The 24,382-nt window shown below is 40.9% G+C and overlaps 1 protein-coding gene across 1 annotated transcript in view; it reads left to right on the top strand.

The window, feature by feature from the left end:
* Kcnq3 (potassium voltage-gated channel subfamily Q member 3) overlaps positions 1 to 24,382 on the top strand; it is a 300,262-nt gene that overhangs the window by 272,036 nt on the left and 3,844 nt on the right. The window contains exons 6-13 of the mRNA XM_052160796.1: positions 215 to 325; positions 2,146 to 2,241; positions 3,614 to 3,708; positions 7,599 to 7,625; positions 17,469 to 17,671; positions 18,570 to 18,672; positions 21,021 to 21,152; positions 23,166 to 23,264. Coding sequence (XP_052016756.1) covers positions 215 to 325; positions 2,146 to 2,241; positions 3,614 to 3,708; positions 7,599 to 7,625; positions 17,469 to 17,671; positions 18,570 to 18,672; positions 21,021 to 21,152; positions 23,166 to 23,264 — 866 coding nt within the window. The remainder of the gene's footprint in view (positions 1 to 214; positions 326 to 2,145; positions 2,242 to 3,613; positions 3,709 to 7,598; positions 7,626 to 17,468; positions 17,672 to 18,569; positions 18,673 to 21,020; positions 21,153 to 23,165; positions 23,265 to 24,382) is intronic.

Genomic DNA, 24,382 nt, shown 5'->3' with positions numbered 1-24,382 from the left:
GCGCGCTCACACATGCTCATACTCTCGCATGTTTGCACATTTTCACAATTAGTTGGACACCTCTAACCTAAAAATAAGCTATGGTACGAGGCTCTTGTTATATATAAATGAGAGCAGCCTCTGAGCAGACAGAGGCTGACAGAGCAGAGCTCTGTTGACTGACGCTGATGTTCCTTACCTGGCAAAACCCTGTTTGAACGCTTCTCTTTTTCAGATCACACTGGCCACCATTGGCTATGGGGACAAGACACCTAAAACCTGGGAAGGACGTCTGATTGCTGCCACCTTTTCTTTAATCGGCGTCTCCTTTTTTGCCCTTCCAGCAGTAAGTTATTTCGATGGTGACAGGAAGTTCCCTTTAATGAATGCCAAGACCCAGCTCAAATTCCGAGTCTTACATTTCACCCCTTTGTATCCTGAGTTCTAACATTCTAACATTTCAGCAGCTGTTACCTCAGTGTGGCAGTGCCTCACCCCGCCCTCATGGCTTGTGCTGCTTCCTTGCACCAGGAGTGATATCTTCAAATGCCTTCTTATTTGCTAAACAGTACTGCCATCTTCAGTCTAAGAGAGTGGCCCCTTCCCGTGGGCATTCTGACTCCAAGTGGGTTCTCAGGTTTCCACCTCTGCCTGCCCTCAAGGACTGATATCATTGGGAGCTTGATCTCTGTCCTCATCTGTTGATGCTTCAAACCTAACATGGCGCAGATACTTTACATCTGAATATGCTTTTTCTTTTCTTTTCTTTTTTATTTCTTGGCCTAACACTTGGTGCCTTAAATTTTTGAATGTTTTCATTTCTCTCAAGAGTTGTACTTGACATGTGAAAGAATAACTTCCCCCAACAGCAATATAATGAAAGTGAAAATGGAAAGCTCATATTGGACTCACTGTGTGTCCAAATCATGCCAAATGTTTTACCTGCATCATCTCATTTGCTCTTCATGCAAAGAGTATGAGTTAAAAACTGAGGTGCAATTAAAGGTTATAAGCATGCCTGGGACATGAAGTCAGGAACCCCAAGCCAAGCCCGTGTTAAAGCCTGGCTCCTCCTTATGCATCTTGAAGAGAACATTTTTTAACCCACAATCCCTCTGCTGCCCCTCCATTTTCTTTTCTAACCTGTAGAATTTGTTTCTTCATTACTATCCAACTTATATGTATTTTCCCAACTTTGGCTTTTGCTATGATCTTCTTGATCCCGATTTGTCACTTGTGAAACTGACAAAGGATGGGCAGGGTATTGTACCATCTCTAATTTTCTATCCTATTAAATGTATGTGTCTGTCTGCTTAGTCCACACGAGTGTCTGGCCTGGAAAATAAAGCAGATCCGACTCTTAGAAATTCTACCTATTGTACACGTCCCAGGACACTGTCCAAGCAGCTAAAATATTTTAGAATTTGATTATCACATGCAGGGCATCTATTCCGTGTCATATCCCTTATTGAATATTTCCTGCTTGTCACCTAGGTTTTCCCTTTTGTTAACTGAGATCACTGTCAGATAGGTACTATGAACCACTATGAGGCAGTGGTCCCATAAAAGAACATAGATAAGAGAGTGCCCAGGTGTCACACCTGGATGGTGGCTATCAGATTGCAAGCCAGGTGTCTTTGGCTTCAGGCTTGTTTCACTTAACCAGACTCCCTACTCTCTCCAGAAGAAAGCAGGGGTTTCTTCCTTCTCTCATCTATTATTGTATTTCAGAATCCCTTGTCTCATTGCTGTGACTAAAATGTCTAGCAAGAAGCAATATGCAGGGAAGATTTAATTTTGCTTTAGAGTACATAATAACAAAGAAGGCATGGTGGCAGGCACAGGAAATAACTGGTCACATCACATCAACAGTCAGGAAGCACAGTATACAAGCCATAGGACCAAGCTACAAAGCATCTACACCCACTTCCAGTTACCCAATTGCTCCAGTAAGTTTCCACCTCTTCAGAGATCCATACCCTTCCTAAAGGACCAGCAGCGGAGGACCAAGGGTTTAAACACATGAACATTGTGACATTTCACATTCAGATGACAATACAGGCTTCAGCGTGTCCTTGAGACCTACATTCTCTGCTACACTACATGTAAGGCTGGGGTGGGGAGAGAGCCAAGGGCAGCTAATTCGGGCTTCAATTCTCTTTGCAGGGCATCCTTGGCTCAGGACTGGCACTGAAGGTTCAGGAGCAGCACCGTCAGAAGCACTTTGAGAAGAGAAGGAAGCCAGCTGCTGAACTCATCCAGGTCTGTGTACCTGGGCATGAACTAGGATGTGCCCAGGGATGTGTGTGTGTGTGTGTGTGTGTGAGAGAGAGAGAGAGAGAGAGAGAGAGAGAGAGAGAGAGAGAGAGACAGAGACAGAGACAGAGACAGAGAAAGAGAAGGAACAAAAACATATCCCTCAGCAGGAGTGGATCAGCTTGCATTTACTTCCTTCTAGGTGGCTAGAAACATCACCATGGTTACCTACACAGTCAATGTGTGTTAATAGTGAAAGCCTTACCATTTTCTAAGACCCAAATTCTAAGCTACTCAAGAAATGGACTCGGCACTCAAGAGTAAAACCATTTGATTTTTGGTAATTTTGGAGTGACTAATTCGGCTTAGGCCTGTGACTTCTCTTAGCCTCCTTCTTGTTCTTCTTCCCACCCTAGGATTGACAAATGATCCACAAAAAATAGAGATAGCTGACAATCCAGATTCTTAGTGAGGTACAAGGAGTTAGTGATCCTCTCCTGTCTGTCAACAGTAAAGAGCCCATTAGTAAAGGGGGGAGCACAAACATGTACAAAATATTGGCTACTGAACCAGTTTGTCCTGACCCTCAACAAACATTGAAAAGGAAATGTTGGATACCTGATACTGTCCATCACCATTACTCCATCAACCATAGGCTGGGGCAAAAGTAATAACAGAGATGAGACAGGTGTAACTGTTCCGTATTAAGCATCAGGGCGAGTTTATATCTTGGGATTGCATGAGCTGTTGGGAGCAAGAGCCATGTGTCCCAGCTGTGCCTTCCTGAGTGCTGAGGGTATTGAGACACAATACCCTGAGCTTTTATCTAGCTACAATAGGTGCTTCTGTGGGTCTGTGGGCCTGGCACAACAAGATAGCATCCTACATGATATGGTTGTAAGCCAGTTTCAATATTCAAAGTCTGCTTGCTCTTTTAAAACTTCAGAGCTTGAGCCATTAGAATATTCCAGAAGTTTAGTCTGTGAGAGCCACCTTCCAGGCTCACATATACTCAAAAGTAACACCAAAGTCTATTTATTTTCCTATATTATTGACTGGTCAGTCCCAAGGAGTTTTCTGTAAGGAATTGTCACTGTTCCTTTCAGAGATTTACTACCATCTTCTCTCTGTCCCAATTCATCTCTCCGTATCCCAGCTCACCACAACACCAGTTGTAGCTCTAAAATGGTCAAGAACCTTTTTTCTTCAAAGAACCTATCAGAAACCAAGAATCTCTGCTTTTCTGAATTCTCACTATATAAACAAATTGAATTTTTTAGAAGTCAAGTGCTTAAGAGTTGTTTGAATGTCACAGAATGCTGTGTGAACATTTCATGTGATAGCCATGACATTCCATTTCCTCTTTTCTCCTCCTCAGGCTGCCTGGAGATATTATGCTACCAACCCCAACAGGATGGATCTGGTGGCAACCTGGAGATTTTATGAATCAGTTGTCTCTTTCCCATTCTTCAGGCAAGTAGTCACTTATCTGAGTGTTCAGAGCATGTCTGACATTCATGACCATGGTCTAGTCTTTGTATTATGGTCTCACAGTTTACTAGAGAATATTCTCCAGGGCAATGGGAAATGGTTCCCAGTATGAGCCACATGTTAACCTCACTGGATTTCTTAAAAAAAACCAAAAAACAAAAAAAACCAAAAAACAAAAAACAAAACAAAACAAAAAACAAAACCACAAAAAACAAAAAAAACCTTGATATTAAAACATACCCAGCCTAATTAAGACTGACTCCTCAGAAGTAAACAAGGCATCACAAATCTTTAAAGACCTCTAGATGATTCCAATGGGACACTAGAGGTACACATCATGGCACTAGAAAATGTCTGTGTAAACACAATTAGAGGACAGAGGAATTTGAAGCCAGCACAGTCAGGTAGTCTACCAATGGGTCTGATTATTCCCTCACCTGGTCTACCCTACACTCACAGACAATTTCACAAAGGAAAGAAGGGCAAGGATAACCAGGGAGTCATCTGGAACCCCATTAACAGTGTTTCATGTTCTCAGGGTTGGAAAATTGAATGGAAGGTCATGATGATGAATAACCTCTTCCTAGGACCAGTGTGAGGAAAGAATTGAGGAATTCAACATGCACCGATGTCCACTGCATTTCAAATATCAAAGTTCATGTTTCATTTAGTCATAACAGGTTCTCTGAGATAAGTCAGTGTTCATAAATTCAGATGTATATTAGAAATGAGGCATTGTTTTGAACATACAGACCCAACATACATCTTCAGACATGATGGAAGGGAGTGGTGGTATAATCATCTTGACAAGGAGCCATTATTCCTTTCTACCATAATGGTTCCTAGAGAACACTGAATACCAGAATGAGCAAATGATACCAGGCTCTGCTTACCTATCAGTGACCAGGACTCACAATTACCCAGACATTTTGATAGTTTCCAGATGCGCTTCCTCTTCTTACTGCCTGGACTCCAAACCAGGCTCTTCATTTTCAGTATTTTGATGCTGCGGTCTTGAAACTAGAATTTTTCATATAGGCAGATGTTGAATTTCTAGAACCCTTGACTAAGGAGAAAAGGTAGAGGCACAGTTAGCTCATTGCTGGTGTGCTGTCTGCTTTTGAAGCAGTGTTTACTGAGGTATGTTACACAAGCAAGTACCTGTCATTTCAGTGAGCCACAATGCAACCCAACAGTAGGTAAGTAGCTCTCTCAACACCTACCCAATCTCCCACGCACTCAGTGTGGGATCTGTGACTGGCTAATGCATGCTGGCTCCATGTGTCCTTCTCCTCTCACCATGACAGGGCTAGGGATTTAAGGAAACCGGGCCAACAAGATGGCTCAGTGGCTAAAGGTACTTGCTTCTAAGCCTGATGGCATGGGTTTAATACCCACGCAGAAGGAAAGAACCGACTCCTACAAGTTGTTCTCTGGCCTCCACATACACGTACACACACACACACACACACACACACACACTCTCTTGCATCCACTCATCAATCAGTCTTAAAAGACTGAAGGAAATAGAATGGCACTAGTTCTACCAACTGACTGCTGTAAAACTTTACAATTGATGACCATAACTAAGATGAAATTGTAGGTCCTGACCATGACCTTTGAGAATTGCAAGCTCAGTCCCAGAAAAGCCTTTCCTGCCTCATATTCACTGGGCTCTCACTTCTCAGCAAGGTCTGTCGACATGAGCTGAGGTAAAACTCTAGCAAGAAGAGAAAAGAGACAGAGGGTCTGACTTGTGGAAGAAGTCAAGGGAACTTAACTTGTAGAAGAGGCAAGAAACGATAGATGAATAATTAAATAAAGCAACAAGTTTGAGTTATTCACCATATCTTCTAACTTAGACTTACTTGCTTGAGTGTTGCTGATTTTATTTCTAAAATTCTACTACTGCTATTACTTATTAGATTCTGGGGCCGCATAAATCAGAGCCTGCCTAGAATGGGAGAGTATTTTTCCCCCTAAGAAAACAGAATGACCTTGGACTCAAAACCAAGAACATGTGTACCCAGACTGAATGTAGAATCTAGAAGATTTTCATTTACTGTGCATCCCAAGGCCTTGGCAATGGGCCTATTCTTTTTGGTTGATTTATTATAAATACAGGATTGTCCTGTCTGTCAGACACTTGAGGGCTACATTGTGTTGCAGACAGCTGCTGTGATATGGGAACAGCTTTTAAACTAAGAGGGAACATTTCTTTCTTGTTTTCTTTCAAGGACAAAAGTACAAAGTCACTAGAGAAACTCACTTAGCAACTGCTCTGAAATGAGGCATTCCTTTGGGAAAGGAATGTCCCTGAATGCCAACCAATACCATATGCTAATAACAGAGAAAACGCAGATATGCCAATGTCTCCTCACCTGCTTCCTAAATGATTTTTTTCTTTTACTTACATTTTAAATGCAATTTTATTGAGATACACTTAACTCTCTATAAGAGAATCTGATGGTTTAGTGATCTGAGTGTATTTACAAAGTCGGGCAACATTAAACACACCAACTCCAGGGTAATTTCATTATGTCAGAAAGAAATCTCGTCTTCATTTGTGATTTCTCCTGGACCTCTCTTTCTTCATCTGTTATGACCATCTTTATAAGTGACGAGTCAGGACACTGAGACTAACACCTGATGTGATCTGGCAAGTACATGCTGGAAGAGAAAAACAGAGCCCAGGTCTTCTGCCAATGCTCTTGTTCTTTCTCTTTTGTGTCTGGGAAGAAAATATTATTTTAGAAAGAAGTATGTGGTACTCAGATACATCGTCACCTGCGCCCCACAGGTCCGGTCAAGGCATATTTGTATAAACAATGCCCATTTCTGAAGGAATTGATGTTGTGAGTGTGAAAAGGAGTATGAGATACCTATACCTGTCTTGATATCTGATTCATAGCAATTTATTCGATCAATAATGACTAAGCCTCACTGGAGGGATCTATGAAACACAGTGGAGATGAAATAGGAAAGAAAGACACTGAGTTCTGAAATTACAGCCTTAGGAAACCACTGTTGGAGACCCCAAAGCTAGAACACCTTGTTTGGATTGAGGCTTAGCTCGGTGGACTTGATGGGTGGGCAAGACTGTTATATATAAGAAAGGGGGCAGAAGATTCTGGGCAGAGCTGAGCAAAGTGGTGAAGAAGTGGCCAGCACGTGCTGTGAGTCATCACTACAAGGGATTCTCTAAAGTCACCCTACCTGGGTTGGGATCCCAACTCTACTGCTTCACATCTGAAACCTTAGACAATTTATTTAACTTATTTGTCTCAACTTTCTCAACAGAAAATAAAAATAGTATGACAATAGTAGTTACTGTTAGAGTTGTTCTAAGGTTTAATTGATCTTTCAAAAAAAAAAAAAAAACAACAACAACCCAGCACTTACAATAATAGCTGATGAGAGAAGAGACATGAAATAATTATGAAATAATTTATTGTCCAGGGAGCACTGTAGACCATGATGGTAGAGTGGGGTGGGAGTATACAACTGTACTTGATGGTCTGGATTTCCTGATCTGACTCTGCTGCAAAACAAACCTTATGAATTGAGTGATAGATCCTGGTGTTGAGTAGACCATCATTCTCTTGATGAATAAGCAGCTAAGACAAACTTGGGAGCACAGGAGCAGATGGTGGTGGCAGGGACATGGGTGCACATGGAAAGTTGGGCTCACCCTTCGGTTTCCTTCCATACTTACCATCCTGTTCCAGAATGTTTCTTTCTTTCTTTTTTTATTTTTTATTTACCCTATTCTACCTTCCAAGTAAAGATTTAAGACAGACTTTGGGGCAAGATGTAAGCATTTCATGCCATTTATGGGTCTTTTTTCTTTCTTTCTCTCCCACTTTTTATAGGAAAGAACAACTGGAAGCAGCAGCCAGGTACATTTCTGATGATTAATACCTTCCCCATTTCACCATTGTTGTGGGGGGGGAGGGTCCAGTCCTGCATGGTGGAAAGCTGCTAGGTAGCTATCTTGGTCACAAGTTAGTCTTTGGTGCTTCCTTTGCTGACCACCAATTCCTCTGCCATTTTCATGTGAATTTAGTCAAGAACAACTTTATGTGAATAATAGCAGTAGCTACATAATGAACATCTATCTCCTCAGAGCTAAGCACCGAAAATGTTATCAGAGTTGATCTGCACAGTCACCATGTGAGATAAGTCCTAGGAGGCCAAGACTCAGAAAGGTTCATCTGTCCCCTCTGAATTCCCACAGGAACTAACAAAACCAAACATCAAAGTCAGATCCGAATGTTAAAATAATGTTTACCATTGTACTTTCTTCCATTTGTTCGTTCAGCCCCCAGATGGCATTTCTGAAAGCAAATAGAACTGCAATTTATGATCCCCATATCCCTGAGGTTTTCCAGGAAATCATAAATTCTGCAGGCTGCTGAAGAGGCAAGAAGAGGGTCAGGGTTGTGAATGACTACTTTTCTCAATTTCCTAACCTGCTGGCAAAGGTGCCCAAGGTCTGGACCCTGTTTTAGTTTATAAAACAAGATGATTCATGTTGACAAAATAGTATGAGGTGACAAGAGATGTCAATACACAGCTCAGAGAAGTATTGATTTAAATTTATGGAATATTTCCTGGAACTTTCCATGTAGCATTTTCCATATATATATATATATATATATATATATATATATATATATATATATATATATAATACACATACATGAATTAATTGGACAATAGTTACTGGTAACTGACTAAATATTACTCCAAATATGCCTTGGATTTCTGATTCTGGTTCAATTGATGACCTAAGAGGTACATTTGAGGCTTTCCTGGGGGTGTTTCTTTGGGAATGGAAAAGAAGCTCCCTGCAAGGCAGCAACCAGCTTACTTGTGTCTTTGTGAGAGCACTCCACTCTGCCAAGGTACAGAGAGAAATCTATTACCTGATTTGTTAGGGTTAGAGTTGGGTGCCTGTTGGCTCACCCTGAAAAGAGATCAAAGTTGGTAACAGATACCCATCAATCCTCTTCATCCAGGCTCTGAACCGTAGACAGGTAGGGCTTAGGAGGTGATGGGTGTATGTATAATCACACAGCCTGGAGAAAGAGACGGAGCTGACCTTAAGGAAGTGTAGCCTCAATTCCTTCATACAGGAAGGCAGGGGATGGGTGACGACAAAATGGTCAACAGTAAACAGATGCTTTAAGTGAAAGAAAACTTGCTCCTGCTCACTGCTACCTTATGACTAGCTTCTTCAATAGGCTGACAATCAACTGACAGTCCCGACTCACTTCATTATTATCTCCAAATAGAGTAAAGTCTGAACTTTATCTTATTACTTCTTTTTAGAACAAATAGCTCACACATTTGCTTGTTTGTTTGACAACATGAGGAAATAGTTATGTTTCCCGTTTCATTTCAGATCTAGATATATCCTTGAGGGTAAGAAAGGGATCATTTAGTCAGCTTATTGGTGGGATCTCAAGTTCTTTCTTGCTTACAATGTGACTGTCTAGTTAGGCCTTTCTTGACTCTTTGGATTATGTAGACTTGCTTGTGGAACATAAGCCCAGCTAAATACTTATGGCTGACTGGAGGACTGGCTCAGATAATGTTACACTTCTTTCTTTGCACGTATGCTCGTGAAATTAACCTACAGAAAAAAGAGACAACTTCCATGATAGGCTCACAGAGAGATGAACACTTGACAGGATATGCTGCTTAACTCTTATAAAAATGGAAGAAGTTGGCTCCCCTATCTCTTCTTACCTGGTTTGAATATCTACATTGTGATGATGATGATGATGATGATGATGTGTGTGTGTGTGTACATGTATATGTATGTATGTATGTATGTATGTATGTATGTATGTATCTGTTGAGGTTAAACCTATGCCTGAAATATAGAAGGAATGCCACAAATACTTGCTGAGTGAATAAATAATCTATCTTACCCCATGTTACTTTCAAGGAGTTGATCTAAAATGCTCACACACCTTATACTATCAGCAAACCCAAAAAATAGTCAAGGTAAAGTTTTCATCCTTCTTATCCTCTTTAAGAAGGAATTTCCCTAAGTGCAAACAGTCAGTGCTCTCAGTGTTCATGAGTACCAAGTGAGCTCAGTTAACTCAGTGGAGACATGATCTGGCCTTAGAGCAGTCTCCATTGGCAGAGATAGAGAACTCTTCTTGTATGACTTCATATGCCTCTGTTCCACTTGGAATTCTGCCTGATGTACTCAGCTGAAAGTGACATTCTCTGACTCTTCACTCTTGCCCCATCAGTGTTTTTCCCTTTGATCCTTGTCTTAGTCAGGGTTTATATTCATGCACAAACATCATGACCAAGAAGCAAGTTGGGGAGGAAAGGGTTTATTGAGCTGACACTTCCATGCTGCTGTTCGTCACTAAAGGAAGTCAAGACTGGAACTCAAGCAGGTCAGGAAGCAAGAGCTGATGCAGAGGCCGTAGAGGGATGTTTCTTATTGGCTTGCTTCCTCTGGCTTGTGCAGCCTGCTCTCTTATAGAACCCAAGAATACCAGCCCAGGGATGGTACCACACACAAGGGGCCCCCTCCCTTTGATCACTAATTGAAATTGAGAAAATGCCTTACAGTTGGATCTTATGGAGGCATTTCTCCAACTGAAACTCCTTTCTCTGTGATAACTCCAGCTGTGTCAAATTGACACACACAACCAGCCAGTACAATCCTGTTTCAGTGTCCTTTGAGTCATCATTGCCTACTGATGATTACCCAATATATTTTTTTCTTGTCTGCATTCTCTAGTAGACTAGATACCTCTGAGGCATTTTAAAATAACCTGACAACTTGGTCAACTTTGTGTGCATATACAGTGAAAGTGGGTAGACAGTGGATAGGTAAATGGATGAGTGGGTACATGGAAGATGAGAAGTTAATGAACCAATAGGTAGATAGATGGATGAGGGATATATGCATTCAAATGATGGATACAGATAGATAGTGGGTAGCTGAATAATGAATGGACAAAGACTATATTATATAAGTATCATAAAGTGAATTTACACTACTTTACATTAACTTTTAAAATAAATGTTAATAGCTGACATACTCATTATTTGAAGGTCAGAGGTTTCTGGGATCAAGGATAAGGACTTTCTGGATTTTTCTCCTTCATTTTCTATCTCTTTCCATTTCATGATGAGCTTACTCTCATAGCTGACTTTCCACGTATTGATTCATTTGTGTTTGCTAGCAGAGCCACTATAAAATGTTTTCTTTCCTCTGTAAGCTTAGTACTCATGAGCCAGCAGTTTCAAAAACCTAGGGCCCACATGTTGGCCCAGTTTGTTTATATATTCATGTTTTGGACAATTTCTTTGGCCTAGAAAATAGAGACTACAACTGGCCAATCCCTGTGGTATTTTTCTACCACAGTGGATTACAATATTGTGATTGACAAATGCCATTAGAGTTCACTTGGATGAACTGAAAGAATAGAGGAAATAAGTTCCTTAATATAATAGTATACTCCCTCCCCACATGAATGATGAATGTTAGCGGCAAGCAGACAAAAACAGTTGTTATCTGTCAGGTCATAATGTCGATCCATTAATTTCAAAATCTTGGTAATAATATTGCACCAAGGATCACCCACATTAAACTATACTAAGCCTCATTTATCCTAAAGTGTGTTGGGAGAGGCAGGTATTTTATGTTGTGACCATTACTTTAACCATTAGTTATAAGTATTCAGAATATAGGCATCAAGACTCCTGCTGAAAATTAGGGTGTTTTTGTGATGGAAACTATGAGGTTTAAATTCTGAAAACAGGTAACTGTGTTGACAACTGCTTGCTTGAACCCAACTGTTTATTTGTATTTTCAAACAATTCACTCTGAATAACAAGCACCCTTTAGAATCTGGATTTGTCTCTGAAGAACAAAAAAACATCATTCCAAGCACCTTCCTTTTCTCTTGCCTTGGGATTATGACTCTCTTATTTAGTAGAAGATTATCCTTTGTATCAAAGAATTTAAAACAATGGAAGTAACTTAAGAAGAGTATCTTTTTGCCAGGTATGGCTCTATGTATATCAAACCTCACAGCAACCTTTATGATCTAAATACTATTTTTAATCCTCATTTGATGCGTACTAACTGAGATTCAAAGAGTTAAGGACTTTGCCCAGTTTCTGTATGTAAAAATCTGCAAAGATGTGCTTGGCTAGCACCTAGCTGGGCTAGGTGTACAGGTCCTGGTCTCAAGCACAGAGCCAATCCCTGCAGTTGCTTAGATGGTCCCTGCAGGTGTCCTTTTGCTTGTTTGTTTTCCTTTGTCCTGTCTTGGCTCATAGGGCTGCTTTCCTGCCAGAAGAGGAGGCTATGGAGACCAGAAAAGGCACAGAGCCAGAACCCGGAGGAAAAAACATGCAGCCAACCCAGTGCTGTCATTCATACTCTGTCTGTCTCTCTGACATCACCACATGAAATTAATCTCACAGTCATGTGTGCTGTTGGCAATCGAGTCCTTCCAGACCCTAGAATCAATGATTGTAAAGGGGGAAGAGGAATTTTGATAGCACTTAACCCAATCCCCTAATTTTACTGATGAGAAAATCGCTACTCAATACAAAACAAGAGGTTGGAGTATGACCCCATACAATTAGTATTTTCCCCTGCTGTCCAGACCTACAACAATGGCCCAAACTGCAGAATAATAGACATGCTGAAGTGAGATTTTGGCCACAGTGTTATATCCTGAGTGATCCCCGTCATGTGGTACTATGTATGCCTCTATTTTCCCTGGGAAATAATTGGGAGATTGTAGCTATTTAATCCACATCGTTTCTCTCTGGATTATGATAAGGTTGGGACACAGATGTCAGAGGGCAATCAATACACAGGTTTTATTTACAGTACTGGCTCTGGGCCTGACGTTTCATAATATTTCTTACCAAGTCTGGCTTTGAGAAAAACGAAGGTACATACCAGATACTGTCCCCTCCACCAAAGTAGAGGTGTGTATGACATGGCCTTGATGACTCTTTGATTAAAGAAAAGCTCTAAATAGATACCATATATGGATACTAACTATGAAATTGTGACCTATTCCTTCAAGCAATGAGTATCCATTCACACTTATAACCCAAGCAAATGATTTACCATTTCCAATGGGAGGAAACTACCTGACAGCTAATGTATTGTTCTAGGTTCTTCAAAAAGTATGGAAATTCCATTTTTATGTCTGTGAAAATGTGAAAAAGGACGTTCTTCTCTATATACACATCATGTAACATCTCTCCCCACACTCTCCTCAATCCTTAATTCAGAAGAACTTGGCACAGCTCTGCTTATCCCAGAAATCTGAAGGCTATACTTAACTAGCCATTCAGGTGTCAATGATAGCTACATTAATGTCCCCAGATAGCCATAAAAAAATTACCACTGAATGACTAGATGATTTAAAACAACTGAAATTTATCATGGTTTAAGGTGCTGCAATTCTGATTTCAGGATTTTGCCTGGACCATGCTCGCTCCAAGCACTTTGGAGTTTGATCTGTCTTGCGGCTTCCTAGCTTCTGGTGACCACTGGCAGTCCTTAGTTCTCCAGCAGTCCAATCCATGTCTCTACCTTCTCATGGCCTTTTCCTTCCTTAGTGTATCTGTCAAATCTCTCTTTTCTTTTTATTATAAAAACACTATTCGTTGGGTCAAAAGTCTACCCATTCCAGTATGACTTAACTTGGTTACATCTCATAGGTGTATAGCATGTTGATTTCACACTCATGGGCATATTTTAGGTCTTGAGGTTATATGGAAGAAGATATAATTCAGAGTTCTATTGTTATGATAATCTGGACAAGATCCTTTTCTTCCACTCAGATAGAAACTGTGACCAATGATGGAGAAGTTTTAGGCTAGTTTGCGGTACCTTGCTTCCCTGAGTATTTTCTGTTTGATATCAGTGAGTTGTGAACAGTTACCAGGTCTGAGTAACTGCAGGTGGAACCCTCTAATATTTATGACTCATGAGGCCTCTGGTATTGGGACCATTAGGTCCTAGAAGTGTCACCACTCCTGTGTAATCCTATGAAGTCACCCTTTCATAGAGCTGATGTTGAAGCTTCCAGAAAGGGTTAGCTATGGGGATTCTTCAGCCATTGAGTACAACCAGTGTTATGTATCTCAGCCTGAGAGGTATCTATTTGAAACCTTTGATCCTAAAGACTCAACAGCTCTCTGGAATTCTCCTGGAGATCTGTACCAACAACAAATTTCTTTGTCTGCCTCCTTACAGATTTAAACATCTTCAGTTCCCAGCACCCAACCCAACCCATTTCTCTTTCTCTCTCTCTCTCTCTCTCTCTCTCTCTCTCTCTCTCTCTCTCTCTCTCTCTCTCTCTCTGTCTGTCTCTCCATCATCTCTTTCAGCTGTTCTTTTTGTTCTGGCTTCTCTCAAATGCATCTGTGTCTTCATCAGTTATGTGTCCTCACTGCCTTGCTGTTTTCTCTGGTTTGGCTGCCCTGGCCACATCTTCCTGCTGCCTGTGCCCCCACTGCTGCCTTTTCTGTATCCTCCTTTGTGTTGCCAGATTATCCTACAACTAAAGATGTTAAAAGGCTGGGCAAAAGAAGCCTTTAATTGTACCAAATGTGGCAAAAATAGGGGAGTCAGCCTCCAGAGGCTTCCTCACTCAGGATACTTGGGCAGCTTGATTAAACCTGAGAGTCCATTCTTGGAGCAAACACAGTCATCAGTTTTAGCTCAGTCACAGCTTCACCGTGTCAACACCTCAGTGAATCATAGCATATGGTATGAACTTTTTCAACCATGGCTGAAGGCTGGGCCTTGTCATATAGTTTTCTAAATACATCCAAGGGCAGTTCAAGATGGCTGGCACTAACATAAGGGTGATTTGCTCAAGACAGCTAAGGTAACTAGAGAGGATACAATAGCTACTAACTGGAAAATTGGATTGTCCCATCTCCCAAAGACTACTTTTTATTTTTTTAATAGGAAAATGAAATACTGGGAGTACTGGCAATCAGAACTCAAAGTAATTTATCATTAACACTAAGAGTAATTTTAGCAGATTTTAATGTGCCTTAAAAGTATCCCACACTGGCTCAGGAGTCTAGTGAGATGTGTTGCACCTATTCTTACTACCTTCTGCAAAAGCAAATGTGATAAGATCATCCATGGTAGAAAGCCATCAGAATCAAGGCGTGAGATTGGGTTGTACATTTTTGCAATGGTAGTATGCATTTTAATAGCATATTGATGAGGATCATGGAGCTTTGTGAGATTACAGGCAACAACAGAGAACCACACCATGGCTGGATTTTGAACCCAGCTTCCTAGATCCTTCATATCTATAGACCTGTATCTTTTCTAACCAGGGACTCAAAGTAACCAGTTAGTAGAATTAAAGAGTGGTCACGAGGATAGAACTGACTCTTCTTGTGTTCTGTGTGACTTGGAGCACCCTACACAACCTTCCTGTGTCTCAGTGTCCTTGCCACTGAAATGAGAACCACGCTAGTACTGACCTCATATACTGGTTGGAGTGTATCTGTTCCACCTGAAGAGGAAATGCTTACTAGGGATCCATGTCAAACAAATGGTGTACTGTTTATGCACAAAAGTGACTACATGGAGAAAACAGATTGCTAGGAGACCAACACAGACAAGCATTTGTTCTTCACTTTTATACTTTGTCTTGGTCTCTAGCCTTTGCCTTTATCTATAAGAGGCCAGTAGAGTTTTCCAAATTGTTCTTTAGCCAAGCTGTCTCTAGATGTTGCCAGTGCCCTCTAAGACCATCTTATGTAGCAGAAAAATCACCAGTGAATTAAATTTTGAATGCTGGTGGCTAAGCACCATAGATGAGAACACCTTGGAACATGCTGTGGGGATATTGCATGTTGGGTATTATATTGAACATCTGGATATGCTGAAACTTTATCCGGGAGGTTATTGCTCAGGTACAAGCCAAAATGTCAGATGGGAGTAATTGTAATTCAGAAGTAAAAAGAGATATAGGTTCTCCATGTAGATATTAGAGCACATCAAAGTTCTGAATGTCAGATAACTTTCCACCATGGAACATGGCTAGTGTTCCCATTGAACACGGGTGCTATGATCAAAAATAGAAACCTAGGCTAGTTTGATTTTACTTTTCCATCACCACTTCCTCTGTTTTCAGTTTTCAAATCCAAATATGGATATTATTTGTCTGCACTTAACAAATTGAGGACTCTTTCTCTCCAAGGAAGATTGTTGTCAGCACCTTCTCCACTATACTCCAAGAACAGGGCCTGCATTGTGCACTGGGATTCCATATGAAGAGGGCCAGAAATAGATTTTGAGGTTCACTCACCAGCATTGCCTTGAATTTCATTATCCATTGGGGTCTTGGATTTCATGCAACCCAATTAATAAGTAAACTGAGCATCCACTCTGCTAGAGGAAGAATTCCGTAAGCCTCTTAGGCATGGGGAGTGTGAGTAATTCAGAGTTGAGGCTTCCATGCCAATGTATCTGTATTCCTAAGGCAGTCTAAAGTGTCACCTGAGACCACTGGGCTATTAAATGAGCATGGCCAAAGCAATTCAGACTCTTAAGAGATGCAATGAGTTATCTGAATTCCAGGAAAAATGAATCTTGAATCTCAGAACTGATTGAGTAAGAGGGTCTTCTAATTATCCTTCCAGTGCTCATAGGTCATGCTGAAATTTCAGGTCAGGACAAAGTCGCTGTCATTAATTTTGTCCTTATTTAGTTTATCTGTAATTAATATCTTCACATATTATCTTTCACCAAGGCAGAATGTTGAGATTTAAGGCAAGCATTGAGTAGATATGAAATGCTATGTAAATTCCTGTGCTTGTCTCACTTCATATTTTTTTTAAAAAAACTGAAACACAAAAGCCTGCCTCTATGCCCCAAGGAATTATGTTGATCCTTTCTACACGTCATCAGATTTCTACTGCTTCTATAAAAAGAGGATTATTTTCTAAGATAGTGGTGGCAGCCAATGCTTAGTGAAGGCTTCCTGCATCATAGATGGAGATAAGCATTTTCCATGCATTAGCACATTTGGCATATAATAAGCCCCGAGAATGTAAACATAAGGTCACCATCTTACATATAGGGAACCTTGCAACCAGGAAAGTGAAGTTACCTCTCCTAGCTTACATAGATTATCAAGATGACTTCACTGCCCTATAGAAGCTGTAGATACTATCAAACCCTATAAACGCTGCATCTTTTCTAGAGCATGCATACTATGATAAAGTTTAATGAAATAATTATTGTAAATGACTAATAAAGAGAACTAATAAACAATTATAAAGACATTCTCAGAAAAGTTAAGTTAAATGTACCTTCCTCCTTACTTTAACTCCCCCTGAACTATAGTGCTATTTTAGAGAACTTGACGGCAGGCACTTGAAACTACTTTGGTAAACGATAGCATTGCAGATCCTGCCCCTGATTTAGGTTCCACATAAACACAGGAGGAAATGTTCCAGGGACGTTGGAAATTTGTTAAGATGTAACCAGTAATAGAATTAGAATTCCAAGCTAGAATTAGCATTTGACCCACTCCCCAACCCCATCCAATTCCTATCTGCAGAATCAAGTTAGCTCTCTGGGTGCACAGTTTCCACACATCCTTAAAAGAGGATGTGATACTTTATGGAGGGTTGGAAAGTTACAAGAACCTACACTGAAGGAGGAAAATTGTTCACTTTTGCTTATTTTGTAGCCAAAAGCTGGGTCTCTTGGATCGGGTTCGCCTTTCTAATCCTCGTGGTAGCAATACTAAAGGAAAGCTATTTACCCCTCTGAATGTAGATGCCATAGAAGAAAGCCCTTCCAAAGAGCCAAAGCCCGTTGGCTTAAACAATAAAGAACGTTTCCGCACGGCCTTCCGCATGAAAGCCTATGCTTTCTGGCAGAGTTCTGAAGGTAACGCCCTTCTCCTCTTTCAGCTTGCCCACTTCCTTTCCCAGCCTTCCCTTCTCCTTCTCACCTTTCCCCCTCTCTGCTGAAGACCTCCTGAATCCACAAAGCAAGTCTTTCCCATCCCTCCTTCAACCAACTTCATGCCTCACTTTACTTGGACTGGATGCATCCATGACATAGTTGAAGATTCATAATTGAGGAAACTTCCCAGTGCAGGAGGCTAGTATCACCTCTGTGCTTCAAATCAAAACCTTTCCAAGGAGCCTTAGGACCTGCACTGTGACTGATAAGGGTGGCCATGATGAGCCAGTTGTCATGAATGGAAACTGGATAGCGAGTCAGGTACATGGCTATCTGGAAATATACACACTAGAACCCTCAGGAATGGAGAAAAAGCATCAGAAAAATACCTGTGTGTTAAATACTATAGAAACAGTGGCCTCATGAACCTGTGTCACTTAGTGGTAGGTAAGACAAGGAAGAAAATGTCCATAGTGTCTGAAGCTGCCAAGGGCTTCATACTCATTGTTTCTTTTTCCCTAAGACCTCCAAGTAACACAGAAAGTGACCTCCCAAGGTCACGAGCAGAAATTCTGACAGAGCAAGAAACCAACTCAGATCTGTCTCAATGTGAGGCCCTGAGTCTTTTGCTGCTCATGTGTTCACATCCACCTACAGAGCTCTCCAGAATTAGCTCCTAGCATCATCCTCCACGGCAGCTCTGACCTTCTCTTATTTCTGGTTCAAGCTTCTGGACCACAGAGTGAGAACTGGAGTCCACAATGTGGGAATAAAGATGAGGGGTGAATAATATACACACTGGAGATTCTGGTTCCTCAATGGTCTCTGAGATGTTTTCCATTTATGATGGACTCCATTGACATGCACTTCTCCCTCACAGATGCTGGGACAGGCGACCCCATGACAGAGGACAGGGGCTATGGGAATGACTTCCTCATTGAAGACATGATCCCCACCCTAAAGGCTGCCATCCGAGCTGTCAGGTGATGACCCTTCTCCCCACCTAAATGCCATCCCCAGGCTCCAACTTCATGCTCATAGGACACCACTGGTAAAGTACCTTTGGAACGTGAAGGAGAGCAGGAGCCAGGTCCTGTGAATACTTCATACTCTGTGAAGAAAACTACCCTCAGTACAATGATTCTTTCTTAGACAATAGTCAGAGGGGCATCTGTTTGGAAACAGTGTTTCTCTAACCGTCCTGATAGCACATACCTCAGAGTCATCTCTAACTGGCTTTAACCAGCACATAGTATTATAAGGGGTGTCAAGGTGTATGATAAGATCACATGCTGCTTTTCCTCAACATTCACCTCAGTTGTTAAGGATAGCTTTTTTTTCTGCCTCTCTTCATCCATCTATTCTTTTGAATCTGCATTTTAACAAGAATAAAGTATAGATGTTTTTGTCTGATCAAGAGAACATAATATGCTCTATTTCTAGTTTGCTTGAGAATTCTTCAAGGAAATCAAGAGACTGTATTAATTCTTAACGAAAATATATCAGGCTCTGAGTTTATTCTCACGTTAATGGGTGACAAAAATTAGTTACACTTTTTCTCCAGCAAGATGTCTAGTCTAATAGGCTAAGGAGCAAAATGGCCTTGTAAGATGTAGTCTCCAGCAAAAGCTGAGGTGTGGTTCCTCTCCATTATGTTTGATATCATAGGAAGGCTGTTAGTAAAAATACCTATGTTGCATTTGTTAATGACCGATCAGACTCATTCAAAGAAAACCAGTTGTTCAAACTGGTCCAGAGGGAGACTACTGAGCTATTTCCAGGCTCGTGTCTCTACACTCCAATTTGTATAATTTTTTTCAAATGTTTTAATTCAAGGAATGGCAACCCATTTCTATGAAGGGCCAAAATCTAGGTTTTGTGGTCTCTAGGTCTACATCTCAAAAATTCAGTGTTGTCATCCTAGCACATATATCCACACACAGCATAAGAGGGAGCATGGGCTGAGTTCCATTAAAACCTCTGTGCCACAGAAGTTGTTCCACTCCAAGTGAAGCTAGGTAAAGAGCAGGTAGCAACTGGCAAGAAATTCTGTATAATAACGTTTGAGACAAAATGAACTTGAACTGTGTCATTCAAGAAGACACCTGCCAAGGGGAACTGGTAGGGCTTGGGTGGGTAGAGCCTCCTGACACTAAGCTGTAAGCTTAGGTTGGCACTATGCACAGAAGGATGGAATCCAAAGAGGGCGGCTTCCTTTAGTGGGAGCATGGTTGATTTTCAGGAAGGAGGAAGTGAAGGCATCTCTATGATATACAGAACCTGTATAAACTCACAGAACAGAACCCTAGGGAGATCACAGCAAAAGAATTAGAAACTACTGCTCTGGTTTGATTTTCTCATTTGTTTTGGGATCGTGAAACTGAGTACTATGTAGTCCTGGTCTACGGCAAACTTATTTTATAGTCATAGATGACCTTGAACTTCTGACCCTTCTGTCTCTACCTGTAAGTTCTGAATTGTAGACATATAACACCATGTTTAACTACTAGTGTGGTTTGGATGTAGAATGTCCAAGCATCTGCACACCTGGTCCCCAAGAAGCAGTGTTATTTTGGAAGGTTGTTGAACATTCTGGCAAAGACCCAGTCAGGCAAAATTAAGAGTATACTATGGGGATGACACTTGAAGCTTTATTATAGCTTGATCCCTCTTGTTCCTTGAGCTCCCTGTTTCCTGGTCTGTGATGTGACCAAACCACTATGGACTCTGCATGGTACCAATTAGAGATGTTTCTTCCTCCATGCCTTCCCCACCAGATGACCATTCCATAAAACTATGAGCAGAAATAAACCTTTCCATCCTAAGACCTTATGTCTGCTACTCTGTCACAGCAGAGAAAAATTTAACAAGCGGCTTATATAGGAAAATCATCAGCCATTCTCAAATGGAAAACAGTGTGGCAGTGACAGCAACCAAGGATTCAACCTTGTTGGTATCCAAGCCTGTCTCTGATCCAGTTCTGACATCGAGACCTATAGATGCTGCATTCTCAGAGCCATGGCTGCTCTTCTGCAAACTGATCTATTAGAAGACTGGTCATGATGATGAAATCTTGTGTCTTCTATGTGATGAATATTCAACAACTGTTCAAAGTTCATTGCTACAACTTTATAATTATTCAAATGACTGAAGGAGCAGCACTAGCCATCCCAGTAGGTGCAGCAGGACAGGAAGGACCAGAACCCAAGGCCAGCATTCTACCATCCAAGCCTATGTCTTCTCCCTCTGTGTCTGGAGTTTGCTGGATAGGCATAGCTGTTTCCTTAAATGTCTGCCCATGGTGAACAAATGCCTCTCCTTTGCCTTACAGAATTCTACAATTCCGTCTGTATAAAAAAAAATTCAAGGAGACATTGAGGCCTTATGATGTAAAAGATGTGATTGAGCAGTATTCCGCTGGACATCTTGACATGCTATCCAGGATAAAGTACTTACAGACAAGGTAATACATTCAAATGAGAAAGGTCTATGCTCTCTCCGCTACTCAGGAATCTGAGTCATATGATTATAGAGTTTCATGGGACAAGCATTCGGAAGTAATACAAAATGTAGCAGAGAAACTTCCCAAACAGGAGTGGCACTGTGGATATATGAGCCAGCAAGCTTTGCTCGCAGACTTAGCCTTGGCATGGACTAGAGGGTAATGGGACCATGGTGACCAGGCTTCGGTCCCTTCTAAAGGAGTCGGCTGTTACTATGTTCTACTTAGTACAATTTTTCAAAGCTTCAGAGAAGTCCTGATATATTTCCATGGCCACCATTAGCTTTTTGATTGGCCTGATGGAGAAAAGAAGGCATGGATATATCAACTAGCTCCTGTCTGTGGTGCTTTGGATAATTATAAAATTCTGATTATTTAACAGCTCAGCTGATTTTTTTCTAAGTGTAAAATTTCAACCAAACTTTAAGAATTAACTTTTTGAGAATTTAAGAATTATTGAAGTGTTATTCATAACTGGAAATACAAAGCAAATTGACACCATTTGGGGAGAATTTTTAAGGTAATACCACCACTTTTATTGATCTCCTAAGTACCTTACATACATGCATCTTGTTCATTAGACTCCTATAAGGTATTTATCACATCAAAAATACCCTAATTCTTATGAAGAAACCAAATGTGTGAGTCCAGATAACTAACTCCAAATTTCCGAGTCTAGAAATTAAGAACATAGCAAATAAAGATATGTATGTCATGTATGATATCAAAACTCTGCCTTGATCTGGCAATCATATGAAGTGATGCTCTATATGTAGATAGTATTAGCAGAAATACGGGCATGCATTCGCTCAGAAATACACATAGCATGAATGATATAATTCCTTCATATGAGGGACCTAAAGAGAATCTGACACAATTCAAGAATCATGTGCATTTCTTCCTCCTCATCCAATGGCGTATCCTCCTAACTTAGTAGGAGCACTGCACCAATGAAGCTCTTGGTGACAGTATTACCTTGAAAGTATATTTATTTATGACTTCTAGTTGTCTCCCACACAGTGTAGATAGCCAGTCACTGTTCAATAGCTACTGAACAAATTTATTATGTATAAACAAGTTTTAAGTCATTCCATGCTATCATCTGCACAAATATGGCTGTCTAAGAGACAGAGGAAAACAGTGTGCTTCCAGCAATAGGACAGACTCCAAAACTATCAAGCAGTTTAACTGTTTACAGAATAGACCGTTACACTGTCATGATTTTTGATAGTTATCAAGAAAATGTGTTTCTGGGGATTGTAGCTGGGGGTTGCCTGCCAAGATGATAAATTGAATACTTCAGTGGGCCAGGCATAAAAAACAGGCCTGACTTCAAAGGATGATGTGAGTGTCTTTTGGAAATGAAGCTGGGTTTCTAGAGGAAAATGTGACCCAGGACTATTCCTGGATGCATCTTCGTGGTCATCCTGGGATGCACCCCGCCACCCTTTCCCTTGCCCCACAGCATGGTGGACAGCATCTTTCTGCTGAGCTAGTGTTTTGTACAGAAATAGCAGGGTGCTGGAGCAGGGTTGAACCCTCCTTCCATGCAGAGCATCAGGGATCTGTAAAGCTAAAAATGGAACCTGGAGTCTGACAGTAGATCTTCTCTAATGGGGAAGCTTGGGGATGGACAAAAGAGGTGGAAGTTGAGATAGACTTGTAATATACATGTGACATTTGTGTAAGAAGAAAGAAAGGCATAGCCCTCACCCCAGCTCTATGCATTGTCTCCCTCTGGTACCCTGGAGATGAGCAAATGTTCTCACTCCCTCAGACTGAAGAAGATAGCAATATCTTGCATGGCAATATCTCTCCTTTTACTCTTTTTCTCATCCTTTCACTCCCCCCCCCTTTTTTTACGTACTCCAGTGTCACATTTTAAGTAAGAAATAGAAGGATTCATTTTCTCACAACAAAGCTTTGTTTAATCTAATCTCTCCTTTGCTTTTTCCCCCCTTCTTCTTCTTTCAGAATAGATATGATTTTCACCCCTGGACCTCCATCCACTCCAAAACATAAGAAGTCTCAGAAAGGGTCAGCATTTACCTACCCATCCCAGCAGTCTCCAAGGTGGGGCTTGTGCTTGTGGAATGATGCACTGTTGAAACAAGGCCTATCCATCCCTAAATCTCAGCTTGGATACTTTATATAGGTCAAATCAACCCTCTCCCAAAGAAAATGGAATGGAGACTTGGAAGGCAGGTTCAGGTTGTGGCCATTTGAAAATCTTCAGTGCAGGTGACTTTATGCTCCTATTCCAAGGACGTATAAATAATACTCATTTCTGTGGCTTTTATTCGTATAGAAAATAACCAGTTTCCTGGCTATAAAACAAGAGGAGAGTCATGAATTTTGTTGAAACAGAGGACATATTTAATGTTAGTGGAGTTAGTGCGTTCTTCATCAGCTTCTTTGCTTCCTCCTGCACGGTATCCTGGGGCATGACTGACACCCCTTCCAAGACCAAGTGAGAGACGGCATTCAGACTCCAGCACCTCTAACCAGTGCTGTAACGTAGACAATTAGCCTTGCTCCAAAAACTATTTTAAATTTTGAACAAGAATTGTCCTCTTTAAGGTCCACTGTTTGTACCTGTGCCTCTCTGATCCAAATCATCTTTAAGGCAAGCAAGATGAGTAAATGAGGGACTGTTGTGCTTCGTCTTAGAAACAAGAGCACTGGTGTGGTAAAAGAAGGCATCTACTCCTCAGCCTTAGGCTTGGTGTGCGATAAAGAATAATGGAACCCGAGGCTGCTGACCCTTCTAGTGCGAATAACTGTTGCTGTGTTCTGTTGTAGCTAATGTTAACAAAGAGTCCGGTTTTCAAATAATTCAATTTTCATAAAAAGTAAATATGTTTTGGAGAGTTTCACTCTTAAAAGTTTTTTATTTATTTTATTATAATTAATTGGTTCATTAATTTGGAGGTTCTATGCTGGGTTGATATTTGTTTTTGGAGACAATGTCTCACTACCTAGTCTGGTCTATCCTTAAACTGTGTATGTAGTACAGGCTGGTCTTAAACCCATAGTAATCCTTCTTCAACTTCCAGACTAATGGAACTGCAGGATTGCAAGACTACACTATCCAACTAATAACGTCCTCATTTATGAGATGATGTGGAAGGCTATTTTTAAACGTTTTGAGAGTATAATATGGTAGTACATAAAATTCTAGACTTTGAGAT

The sequence above is a fragment of the Apodemus sylvaticus genome, chromosome 17, assembly GCF_947179515.1.
Source record: "Apodemus sylvaticus chromosome 17, mApoSyl1.1, whole genome shotgun sequence".
Taxonomy (NCBI): domain Eukaryota; kingdom Metazoa; phylum Chordata; class Mammalia; order Rodentia; family Muridae; genus Apodemus; species Apodemus sylvaticus.
This window is presented reverse-complemented; position numbering and strand designations above follow the sequence as displayed.